The sequence below is a fragment of the Entelurus aequoreus genome, linkage group LG03, assembly GCF_033978785.1.
Source record: "Entelurus aequoreus isolate RoL-2023_Sb linkage group LG03, RoL_Eaeq_v1.1, whole genome shotgun sequence".
In the NCBI taxonomy this organism is placed as follows: domain Eukaryota; kingdom Metazoa; phylum Chordata; class Actinopteri; order Syngnathiformes; family Syngnathidae; genus Entelurus; species Entelurus aequoreus.
In genome coordinates, this window is record NC_084733.1 from 18,092,065 (window position 1) to 18,104,881 (window position 12,817).

At 39.9% G+C, this 12,817-nt stretch overlaps 1 protein-coding gene across 5 annotated transcripts in view; it reads left to right on the top strand.

Annotated features, from left to right (window-relative positions):
- Positions 1-12,817, top strand: part of fermt2 (FERM domain containing kindlin 2) — a 74,146-nt gene that overhangs the window by 51,572 nt on the left and 9,757 nt on the right. For 3 of the 5 annotated variants that reach the window (XM_062041406.1, XM_062041408.1, XM_062041407.1), the window contains exons 5-13: positions 1,483-1,515; positions 2,381-2,606; positions 2,686-2,788; positions 4,304-4,411; positions 7,125-7,259; positions 7,922-7,971; positions 9,150-9,274; positions 9,354-9,460; positions 9,543-9,761. In XM_062041406.1, coding sequence (XP_061897390.1) covers positions 1,483-1,515; positions 2,381-2,606; positions 2,686-2,788; positions 4,304-4,411; positions 7,125-7,259; positions 7,922-7,971; positions 9,150-9,274; positions 9,354-9,460; positions 9,543-9,761 — 1,106 coding nt within the window. The remainder of the gene's footprint in view (positions 1-1,482; positions 1,516-2,380; positions 2,607-2,685; positions 2,789-4,303; positions 4,412-7,124; positions 7,260-7,921; positions 7,972-9,149; positions 9,275-9,353; positions 9,461-9,542; positions 9,762-12,817) is intronic. The other 2 variants (XM_062041409.1, XM_062041410.1) reach the window with 1 other exon arrangement.

A 12,817-nucleotide genomic window follows, 5' to 3' on the forward strand; every position in this document is an offset into this window, starting at 1 on the left:
TATCAGATATATACTGTATATCTGAAGTAAAAAATATATGTATTTTTTCAATAAAAAGATTTGTTTTTGGGTGAGACCAGGGATCCTGGCCTTGAAAAGGTTGGTGACCATTGTTCTAGAGACTTTCAATGACTTTTTTTTTAATGAAAAACTACTAGCAACAAATCTAATCTTCTTCTGTTGTTATTATAAAGTGTCAGTCGTGTTTAGAGACTCTTAACTTCTATCCCTCGATGTCCCTGACGAAAGAGGCGAGCTACAGCAAGCAGCTGGACTTTATCTTCTTAAAAGCCGCCACTGTCCTCAATATTTGCACATTTTGTAGATCTTCCCATGTTTGCAAACACACCGTCCACGCCTGAAAGATGATTGGCGGAGAATGAGAAAGTGTTGTTGTGTGTCCGGCGGGGAAGAGCGGACGAAAGTTTGTATCCGCGAGGTAAAACCTGTGGGAATTGTGCCATTTGTTATCATAAGATTGGTATTAAAAGTTAAAAATAGTGTCGGACATTGTGTAATTTCTTCTGGGGACTACAATATATTGTATTACTTTAATTTGTTTTCAAGTAAAAAAAACCCCAACTTATTTTCAAGGTGTGGTGGTAATGAAAATGCAGTGGTGGTCTGACAAATTCAGTTACATTCAGGGGAAACCCCGGTAACTGACACAGATAACAGTATGTGGCTTGTGCTGAGGTCATAGTAAGTATAGTGGTACCTTAACTTAGTGTTTTGAGATAAAAGCTGTTAATCGGCTAATTGTTATGCTTTAAGTTGCAAGCAAAAATTTGAGTTACAAGCATCCCTGCCATCAGTTGGTCCAGCGCAGTGGTTCTCAAATGTGATACGTACATTATAAGCTGTATATTATTATCACATTACTTCATAAAACTACTGTTGTAGTTTGTAGTACATTCTATTGTATCTTTTTATCCAATATTTCTTATCTAAAAGTTTGTTTTACTTTTTAAAGGCCATGTTACATGTCAAAATTCTGCTGTTTGGGGGTTGGCAATGCCAATTAAATAGATTTAGAGATACAAGTGTTTTGAGTTAAGCGCTCTGCCACAGTACAAATTAAGTTCATACGTTGGTGTACTACTGCATTTAAACAATTGTTTCCACTAAAAGCTCACCCTCCATCTTTTGTTAGAGCAAACCCCACATCTTAATGTCCACATGCAAGCACCAAGAACATTAGAAAAATAAACAATGGAAGACATTTAGTTCCTATCATCATGTCAGCACCGAGACACTCGGGACTGTCACTTTGAAACTGGCACGGCTGGGTCAAGTTGTCCGACACCTCGCCTGTTTTGACTCTCCAGTGGGTGGACTTCTCATGCCAACACCTCGAAATGACTAAGATCTTCTACTTGTTTTCCTTTCTCCTCCTTCCATCCAAAAGTCTCCCTATCGATTGACTGTTACCATTCCTCTACTTTCCTCCTATTTTCCTTTCTTTCTGTCTGTCCATCCTAGCATCTGAGATCATATACATCGGACCTGTCAAAGGTAAGCTTTCTTCCACTGTCCTGTTCTTTTCTTCTTCTTCACTGCTTCCTCACCATCGCCTTCAGTTTCATACCCTCCTCCCCCACAGCCTTTTCCCTTACGAGGCAGAGTCAGCTGACTCTGGCGGTCACGTGATGAAAGATTAGAATGTAGTAGCTTATTTTTAAGGGGAGTCAACATCCAGTCTTGGTGGTCCATAAGCCTCCCGTTTGTGTGGGGGAGCCTAGGGGAGTTTGATGCATGTTAGCATTTTCCCCTCGTATCAGCAAGTCTGTAAACAGGATGGAGGAGTTGTGTTGCCAGCTTGTACGCTGCTACTAGGATATTTTGGATTCCTCCAGAGACCCCCTCGTGGGAGACTGGGAGGGCTTTTCCTGCCACGCTGAACCCGGCGTTAGAGAAAATCTGGCAAGCGGCGCATGAATAACACCTCCTTTCCTCCCAGAAAGAAGGATGGGTGGCCGCAGCTTGCACCCTGTTCTCATGACCCTGAAACATAAACGTGCGCCCTCACAAGCCAAGCCAAGCACTTCCTGGTTTGGATTTAGCTGTTGTTGCTTCTTGATCCTACAAGAGGAGAGCGGGATGAAGGGGCTACTGTACATAAATTTGACAGAACCTAATTTGATTTGAAAGAATAAGCTTCTACTTCCCGTCTCCTCCTTGTTTGTTGTGCATTGGTTTGCTGTGTGCAGTGCATTGCTGGGGGTAACCCTGATCATCACCTGCATGCATGCTGGTCCACATCAGCCCCTCCAGGAGGTCACAGTGTGTGGGCTGGTTCATCACATGCTTCACCTCGATGCTTCAATATCTCCTCCACAAGTTTCTGTTCCTGCTCTAACCGATGCTTCCACGCTCACAGGGAGCATCTACTCCAGCCCGGGATTGTACAGCAAGACAATGACGCCCACGTATGACTCCAGGGACGGCAGCCCGCTGTCGCCCACGTCCGCCTGGTTTGGAGACAGCCCGCTCTCAGAGGGCAATCCCGGTATCCTCGCCGTCAGCCAGCCCATCTCCTCCCCAGACATCCTGGTCAAACTCTACAAGTCCCAGTCCTTGCTGGACAAAGCCAAGATCAACCAGGGGTGAGAAGAAACTATTTCAACTTAGCGGTTTAGTGAGTGTTATGTTTTAAAAGGGAATATGTTCTCTGTGTGTGTGCAGGTGGTTGGACTCCTCCAGATCTCTGATGGAGCAGGATGTGAAGGAGAATGAGGTGTTGCTGCTTAGGTTTAAATACCACAGTTTCTTTGACCTCAACCCAAAGGTAATGATCAAAAACAGGCATTTTGTTTATTACCATAACACAGTAAAAACTATCGACAGTATTACGTAATTTGTTTGAATCACTTTTTCCCCATATAAAAATATGGAACACACAAAAATAAGTCAACTTAGAGGTAAAAACACTCAACAGAAACCTATTTTATTTCTCAGTGTGAACGTTTTTCTTTTTTCACACTCCTGTCTGCAAAAGACTGTAAAACCTGTAGCTGAAGTTTGATAATATGTGACCATGTGCATGGTCATGCTACTACCTTGAATCAGGGCTGTAACGAATAATCAATTAAATCAAATAATTCAATTAGAAAAAAGCTCATAAAAGTGTATGAAAGCCCGGAACTTTAAATACGTAGACATAGTTTCTGGACGGACGCTACATTAGAGCGAACATTAGAGCCGTGATCTGCGTGTCAGCGAACAGCGGAGAGTTTACATTTTTCATTCTTATTAATATTAGCACACGTGTTAAAAGTGCAATTTTTATGTTGACGGTGTGCATTTATTAGGGAAAAAAATAATGAAGTCCAACTTTTTTCAACTATTTTCTCTAAAATACGCACACATTCAGACTATGAAGTGTGTTTTATTTGATTAATCGGACAAACTCTTAAAGAGATTACTCAATTACTAAAACTGCAGCCATACTTTGAATCGAGGACACCTTTTAACTTATGCCAGTACCAAATCGGTACTTTAAAAACAGTGCCGGTGCTTAAACGGTGCCTAAACTGGCACTTAAAAAATTAAAAAACATGCAAATTTAAAAAAAACAAAAAACAATGCCTTCTTATTTTGATGGAATTTAGTGACATTCCAGTTAAACAGGCTAGTAATTTAAATACTTTAATTCAATAAATAAAAAAACTAAGTTATACATTCAAAAATAAGAAAAAAAAGTACAACAAATTGTCATTATTGCAGCAATAAAGAACATAGAGAAGGTGCAAAAAAACAACTTGGTTAAGTTGTAATATTTGATGCTCAAAATTACGGGTTTTCCTTAATGCAACCTTGCTCTTTATAACCGTCTTTGGTGCATAATGAGAAAGTGCTGTCTTGTTGGGGCTACTGGCTAGGCATTATGATGTGTTTTGAGGACTACTGTTGGCGTGTTAAGGACTCTGTGTGCTTCTGTCAGGACGCAAAATGTTACTTATGTACAAGATGTACAATATCAATCAATGTTTATTTATAATATCATTGCAGATCACTTGTTAAGTCTGCATACAATAAGCACCGAAATAAGGCACCGATAGCTTCTTCTTCTTTTACCATGTAAATCAGGTTTCAGTGCCCATCCCTACTTTTAACATCCCTTATTGAGGCTACTCCTCCCTTTTTGAATAGCCAAAATGTCAAAGAAAAAGCAAAAGTCAAACAGAATGAATGAATCATTCGAATTGTCTCCAGTTACATTAGACTGAATTGTTTCCACTGTATGTTGGTGCTTAACCTTATTGGATTCCACAAAGCTAATGTAGTTTACAATGTTTTCCAGTATGATGCCATCAGGGTAAACCAGCTCTACGAACAGGCCAAGTGGGCCATCCTGCTGGAGGAGATCGAGTGCACTGAGGAAGAAATGATGATGTTCGCCGCCTTGCAGGTACGTATTTTGACTGTTGTCCTATTCAGTGTACCACGTCAGCATTTCAGAAATGTCAAGACTCGAGTCTTTCATCGGGGAATTGCATATATCGGCCTCCCGACCACAAGCTCGTAAATTGAGGTTGGCCTTACAGCTACAGAATCGGCCCATGTGGCAGCCAGTTAACTCTTGGCTGACGTACGATGTGGAAGATTCACACGCTCTCGTGACTGTTGACTAGGGCTGGCTGATATGACTGAAAACAGTATCACGATATAAGTGTTTTGTATCGGTCGATATTGATAATTATTGATATTTTTTATGACCTATCGAAAATAATAATATTAAATGAAAACAATTTTATTTAAAATGTAACCTTTCTCTGATTATAATCCCCTCAAAAAAAAATAAAATAATAATAATAATATATATATATATATATATATATATATATATATATATATATATATATATATATATATATATATATATATATATATATATATATATATATATATAATCCATATATATAATCCCCTCAGCTATCAAGGCGGAAAGGAAAGGAAATGTCAACACAACCATGGAAAACAAAAAATGTAAACATTTTACAATCACATTGAGCACTTAACAATGTCTTGAATGAAATGAAAGTGCAAAAAGAAGGACTATGTAACAAATATTTAATAAAGTGTAACAAAATAGTGCAAAGTGTGAAAATGTAAATATAGAAAAACCTGAGAATAACTTTTTTCTGCAGGTTTAGTGCCAGGAAGTTACGGCTGTACTCTCAAGGGTAAGCGCGTTTAAAGTGGTGTGGTATTACTGGTCTTGGTGGGGACGACATTGACCACATCGGTTGGACTGTGGTCCATTTTAAAATATCTAAAAAAACTGCCATACTGTCGAGGTGACTTTTCCTGTTTTATCAACAATTTCTTCGCTCTCTGCAGCACTCGTTTTTACTTTCTCTTCTCACTTCACGCAAAGAGTCAACCACAAGACAACATGATGGCGCAACCAAACTTGATACTGTTACATTTTGTTTGTTAGCGTGCCACTCCCACTGATCAGTGATCACTTACTGCGTTGCTCGGTTACCAGAGAGCGAGTGCCTTTGTTCACGCAACCAACCATATATCGCAACTTCCAGTTTCTTCCGACATAAAAGAAAAAAAAAATATCGATCGCCTTATTGAACGCATATATTATTAAAATATCACGATATATAATGATATTGTTTTTTCGCCCAGCCCTGTTGTTGACTTGGGAAAGTGGCATCTGAACCTGAACTCCTGTTTCAGTGCCCTGTTGTATTGGATGGAATGCTGCTGCCATAACTGGGTTGTAGCTTTCCCTAGTTCCTGAGACGACAAACTAGTCAGTGCCAAATAGTGTACCGTATTTTTCGGACTATAAGTCACAGTTTTTTTCATAGTTTGGCCGGGTGTGCGACTTATACTCAGGAGCGACTTATGTGTGAAATTATTAAAACATTAATGTAAAATATCAAATAATATTATTTAGCTCATTCACGTAAGAGACTAGACGTATAAGATTTCATGGGATTTAGCGATTAGGAGTGACAGATGTAAACATATAGCATGTTCTATATGTTATAGTTATTTGAATGACTCTTACCATAATATGTTACGTTAACATACCAGGCACGTTCTCAGTTGGTTATTTATGCGTCATATAACGTACACTTATTCAGCCTGTTGTTCACTATTCTTTATTTATTTTAAATTGCCTTTCAAATGTCTATTCTTGGTGTTGGGTTTTATCAAATAAATTTCCCCAAAAAATGCGACTTATACTCCAGTGCGACTTATATATGTTTTTTTCCTTCTTTATTATGCATTTTCGGCCGGTGCGACTTATACTCCGAAAAATACGGTACTTTATATATGAATTCTTCATTTAATCATTGATAATGTCTATCCTATGATGGGCAATGTAAATGACATACAGATGTTGACCCCCGCGCCGGTTGGCCCCTCTTAGTCCTGAGGTGGTGCCCTTTCTATTTCGGACCCTCGTAAAGCAGCGGGTGTCGGGACCTGAGGACGCCACACTGTCCTCACCCTCAGGGTTAATTATAGAGCATCTTGGGGCCACTGGATGCTGTGCTTTGGCCCTGGACCACCCTTCCCCAGCGGGACACCGTCTCATAGATCTGCTTGTCAGGCGTGCGGGTGTTTCTATGCTTCTTCTAACCTGTTATAATTAACTGGCTTCTAGTTGCGCTTCACTGGGAGAATCCAACTTGGGTGTGTTTAGACCGACTCACTTTCTTCATGGGGGAGGGTGTTTGCATGAGCTCATGCTACTGGCTAATGTTTCACGAGTGCGGCTGTGGATACAAGAGTCTAAATAAAGATCAATCACATTCACTATGTCGCCGGCGACCGTTGGCATCACCTCGGCGGCACATTGACTTGATTAGGTGACAAAAAATAGACTCAAACTTCAAACCAGGACGTTGATTATAGGAGAAGAGGAAAACAAGTGTTCAAACTAATTAAATTTGTCCCAGATTCAGTAACCGTGACACATTTATCATTCTGTCTCATATTGGTCAACAATTGTTCAGGCTAATGTTTGAAAAAGCTGGTGTTAGAAATACTGTTCTGTTGGCATGTGGTGACTCATGTATTGGGCAAAGAACAAATATCATTCCCAGTAAATAATTACTTAACTTGAGCTGGTCCATCTCACCCTCTCCCCTCAGTACCACATCAACAAGCTGTCCATCATGTCATCAGACAACCACATGAACAACAGTGAGAAGGAGGTGGACGAGGTGGACGCTGCCCTCTCGGACCTGGAGATCACCTTGGAAGGAGGCAAGACGTCCAACACGCTGGTAGGAGAACGCTAACAAACGAGCTCAATGGAACCTACAAAGTGGAACCCCCTTAAAGGGGAAGTGCACTTTTTTGGAATTTTGCCTATCGTTCACAATCATTATAAGAGACATGAAGGCTGCCAAAGGTGCATCAACAAAGTATTGAGCAAAGGCTGTGAATATTTATGTACATGCGAGTTTTTTGTTTTTTATCTTCAATACATTTGCCCAAAAAATTAAATGCATTTAAAACATTTTCACATTGTTATCATGGGGGATTGTCTGTAGAATTTTGAGGATAAAAATTAATCCATTCCATTTTGGAATAAGGCCGTAACTTAACAAAATATAGAAAAAGTGAGTGCTTTGAATACTTTCTGAATGTACTGTATGTGTTCTTGTCTTACATAAGGTTTGTGAAGGATAGACACAATTCCAAAACAAGTGCACTTCCCCTATAAGACAAAGTAGTTTTAGTTAATTGTATTTTACTCTATAGGACACTGTAACGGTTTGTGTTCCTTGTTACGTAAACCACGTTCAAGCAGCTGAACCAGCTCAGTGTGGATCATGAGGTCCGAGCATGAGGTCATTGTTTCATCGTGTTGCTTTTTAATGTGAGGATTTGCTTGGGTTAGGTTCTAACAACAACATTTGGATTGTCCTCTGTTTCCTTGCAGGGTGACATCACGTCCATTCCGGAGCTGGCGGACTACGTCAAGGTCTTCAAGTAGGTCCATTCACAAAACTTTTACAGAGTGCATGCGAGTGAGTAGAGGAAGCAGGAAATAGCCTTAGATTAATTTAGGAAACAACCACGGCCTGTTTAGGATCATCCGTGGCTTGTTTTCCAAAAGCTTTTAGTTTCACTTTGAAGTTGAAACTGTTAAGATGAATACGTCTCATAAAATTGTTGGGGTTCAATAATGAAAAAGCATTTTCATTTTTTGGCTGTATTCTATCAGCGTTAATAAGCGACCTCAGCCTCTAGTTCCTGATCATGTTACACTACATCAAGTCCTATAGTTGCTCCCATCAGAATCACTACGGATAAAAATCGGCCGATGCAACTGCAATGTAAACAAACTCATTGAAAAAATCCTTTCTGTGCAAGCAATACACTTGGAAGCTCTTTGTTGTTTTTTAAAGACCTAGTGCAAAAACGCTTGTCAAAGATCCTCTATAGAACCAATCCAGTCAAATCGAACTATGTTTATAAAGCGCTTTTTTTATACGAAAGAAATGCAACTTTAAAGACTTAAAAACAATGGCCCGATGACCCTTACACATACAGACACACGCACAATTGAATGCATGGCTGAGTACAGAGGAGCCAGGTGAAGAAACACTATCTCAGGAGCCAGCTGCACCAGGAGATCATCAGACCAAAACCACCAGAACGCTGACACAAAGCGCCCCCAAAGCCATGGTCGATAATTCCTGATGCTGAGGGCTCCCTCTGAGTACCGCCGGAAAGTAAGGATAATAAAACATGTAAAATAGTAAGAACCGTTAGTAAGAATAAAGGATAAAATAGATGGACAAGTGGTAGAAAATGAATGGATGGATGGATACAAGTAAAACATGAAGATAAAAATATTAATACAATAAGTATAAGATAAATAACTAGAAGTAAATAAAACTAATGAGATAAAAAGTAAAGTACGAATGACTTCAATAAAATTTATAAATATTAGCTAAAAGCCAAATCAAAAAGGTGTGCTCTGATTTTTATTTTGAAAGAGTTCCTTCTTAAACTTAAGACAAATCTCCTATATTTGACAGGAGTGCCCTGCTGTTTTTAGGACTTACCGATACTTCAAAAGTTGCTAATAAATGTAAAGAGAATTGTAGTGTAAATCCAGACTAAGAAAGAAACGTGTGTGTTTTGCATGATGTGTTATCCAGACCCAAAAAGCTAACCCTGAAGGGCTACAAGCAGTATTGGTGCACGTTTAAAGACATCACCATTTCCTGTTACAAAAGTAAAGAGGAATCACACGGGACGCCCGCTCACCAGATGAATCTCAGAGGTAAACCCCACCCGTGTATTGTACAAAAGCGCTCTGCGTAGCCTCCATCTAACCTTTGACCTCGTCTTGGCGTGGGTAGGCTGCGAGGTGACCCCGGATGTTAACATATCAGGTCAGAAATTCAACATCAAGCTGCTAATCCCGGTGGCCGACGGCATGAATGAGATCTGGCTGCGGTGCGACACGGTAAGGGCCGCCGCCTTCTACGCTTATGGTCGTCACTTAGGATTAACGACTGGTGATGGACACGTTGGACTTTGACTTCCAGGAGAAGCAGTACGCCCACTGGATGGCCGCATGTCGCTTAGCCTCCAAGGGGAAGACCATGGCGGACAGCTCCTACAACCTGGAGGTGCAGAACATCCTCTCCTTCCTCAAGATGCAGCACATGAACCCCGACCCTCAGTTCATCGAGCCCATCACTACGGACATCAACCCCGAGTGTTTGGTGTCCCCGCGATATTTGAAGAAGTACAAGAACAAGCAGGTACAACACTTTTTCCTAATCGACTGGCATAGCGAGACAAGAAGGTTACTGTCCGGGCTAATTAATGGCTGTTTAGTGCAGTGGTTCTCAATCACGCTAAGGGACATCATTCTTTTACGCCACCCCTAAAGTTAATGTTTGTTTTTTATCTGTATGTGTCAAGATAGTTCTTTACTAAAACGCAATTGCCTCTCACACCTCCTTTCCTCCGACACCTATTGGGGGCCCGCCCCAATTTTAAAAAAGCACTGCATTAAAGGGGCTTGCTCACAGTTACATTTTATAGGGGACAGAATTTTTTCACAACCCCCTGAAGTGAATATTTTTTAAGTTATCTGTATGTTAAGATACACACTATTGCGCTATAGAACTTTCACGCCTCCCCTCCCACACACCCGTCCCAGTACTTGAGAAGCACTGGTTTAGTGGGAGGTTCTTGTTTACTTGTTTGATGACTCCAGCTGGGGAGTTGCGTGTGATGCGTCCCAGACATCAGCTTTGTCTTTGCTCCGTAACTTCTTACGGCAGCACAAGTCAAACAAAATGTCCTGAAGACTAAATTTTTAAAACACACGGGGTAAGATTTTTTACTTCCCTTAAAGAGTTTCTCTATCAATAGGCATAGTACAGAAGTTTTTAAACAAATAGATACGTTTTATCAAAGCCAGCGTGTTTTATTTTTATTTTTTGGCATGCGTCTACCCAAACACTCCCATGGTGAATAAAAACACACCCGGGATCAATCAAAACCAAAGAATAGATAAAAAAGTAAGGTCTGTATATTTAGCCTAATATCACAGGAGTGATCATAGTGCTTCTATTTTTAAGGAGCTACTGAAAATACAAATGTTAGGTCATAGATTTCCAGACTTTTTTTTGGGTTCAGATGTCGTCCACGGAGGCTTCCTGCTGAAGAGGACACGTCTTTAGTACACAAACTACCGTATTTTTCGGACTATAAGTCAGTTTTTTTTCATAGTTTGGCCGGGGGTGCGATTTATACTCAGAGCGACTTATGTTTGAAATTATTAACACATCACCGTAAAATATCAAATAATATTATTTAGCTCATTCACGTAAGAGACTAGACGTATAAGATTTCATGGGATTTAGTGATTAGGAGTGACAGATTGTTTGGTAAACATATAGCATGTTCTATATGTTATAGTTATTTGAATGACTCTTACCATAATATGTTACGTTAACATACCAGGCACATTCTCAGGTGGTTATTTATGCCTCATATAACGTACACTTATTCAGCCTGTTGTTCACTATTCTTTATTTATTTTAAATTGCCTTTCAAATGTCTATTCTTGGTGTTGGGTTTTATCAAATAAATTTCCCCCCAAAAAGCGACTTATACTCCAGTGCGACTTATATATGTTTTTTTCTTCTTTATTATGCATTTTTGGCTGGTGCGACTTATACTCCGGAGCGACTTATACTCCGAAAAATACGGTACTGTGTCGGCTCCTATTTGGGAAGAATTCTGTTTTGATTGTGTCCAACTGATTTTGTATTAATCTGATCTAGAAGTGATTCATTACGTTTCCATGCACTAAATTAATATTATGGCTCAAAATAAGCATTCTACTAGACATGTGAACACATTATAAGGGTCATATTATGATTTTTTTCCAACATTTAAAACCCTTTTTTGTTTTTTACCTAACATAAAATGGTGATTCTTTGGTCCAAATGTTGCATAGATTTCGTTTTACAGACCATCTTTAAGCTGGTTTTTGACCTGTTTTTTAAAATGTCAGTATTTTTAGAGTATATGATATCATAAAAACCTACCCGTTTAATAAGCGTCAGAATGATATATGGATGGATGGAGAATGATATAATAATATGTGTATGTTTCGTTAACAATGATAAATAGCGGTAGGTCACAAAGTATAGATATTCAACTAAATTATTTTGGGGCCACATTTCCAGAAAGCTGCAGACTGGAGGGCTGGACTCCTCCCTTCACTATTAGTCTTATTTTGTATCTTCCTGAAGAACCAGCATCCTTTATAGTAGACATTTGATTTTGGTCTATCTATTTTGTCAGAATTACAGAAGCTGTTTTTTAAAGACCTGTTGAGTCTCACAAGTTTTTGCGAACTGAACTTGCGGGCCACCAGTTGAATAGCCCAAACGGACCACTGTAATCCTTGCGTTGACATTTTATACATGGAACACTGGGGTCCAAATTTGTGGTTTCGATAACCGAGGCGTTCCTCAAGGCACCCCTTTAAGTCCTTTACTTTTTGACAGTTACACATGTTTTCCGTATTAATATTTGTGTAACTAAGGGTGTTGCTGTAGCTTGTTTACTTCAGATGTAGTCAGTCATTTGTACAACTTCTTTAGTTATATATTAGTGGTGTTCCTCAAGGACGGCGTGGCGAAGTTGGTAGAGTGGCCGGGCCAGCAATCGGAGGGTTGCTGGTTACTGGGGTTCAATCCCCACCTTCTACCATCCTAGTCACGTCCGTTGTGTCCTTGGGCAAGACACTTCACCCTTGCTCCTGATGGGTGCTGGTAGCGCCTTGCATGGCAGCTCCCTCCATCAGTGTGTGAATGGGTGTGTGAATGGGTGAATGTGGAAATACTGTCAAAGCGCTTTGAGTACCTTGAAGGTAGAAAAGCGCTATACAAGTATAACCCATTTAAATAGAGAGGACTTAAGATGGAACCTTGAGGAACACCACTAATATATAACTAAAGAAGTTGTACAAATGACTGACTACATCTGAAGTAAACAAGCTACACCAACACCCTTAGTTACACAAATATTAATACGGAAAACATGTGTAACTGTCAAAAAGGAGAGGACTTAAAGGGGTGCCTTGAGGAACGCCTCAGTTATCTAAACCACAAATTTGGACCCCAGTGTTCCATGTATTAAATGTCAACGCAAGGATTACAGTAGTCCAAGTTGTTTTGTACAACAGCAGCCCTCTAGTGTTTTTAGGAAGTTGCTGCAAAAATGTTTGCCTCACAACTTTTGAACTGAACTTGGGTCCGGTACGGTGTCATTGCCAGGTCGGATTTGGCCCAAG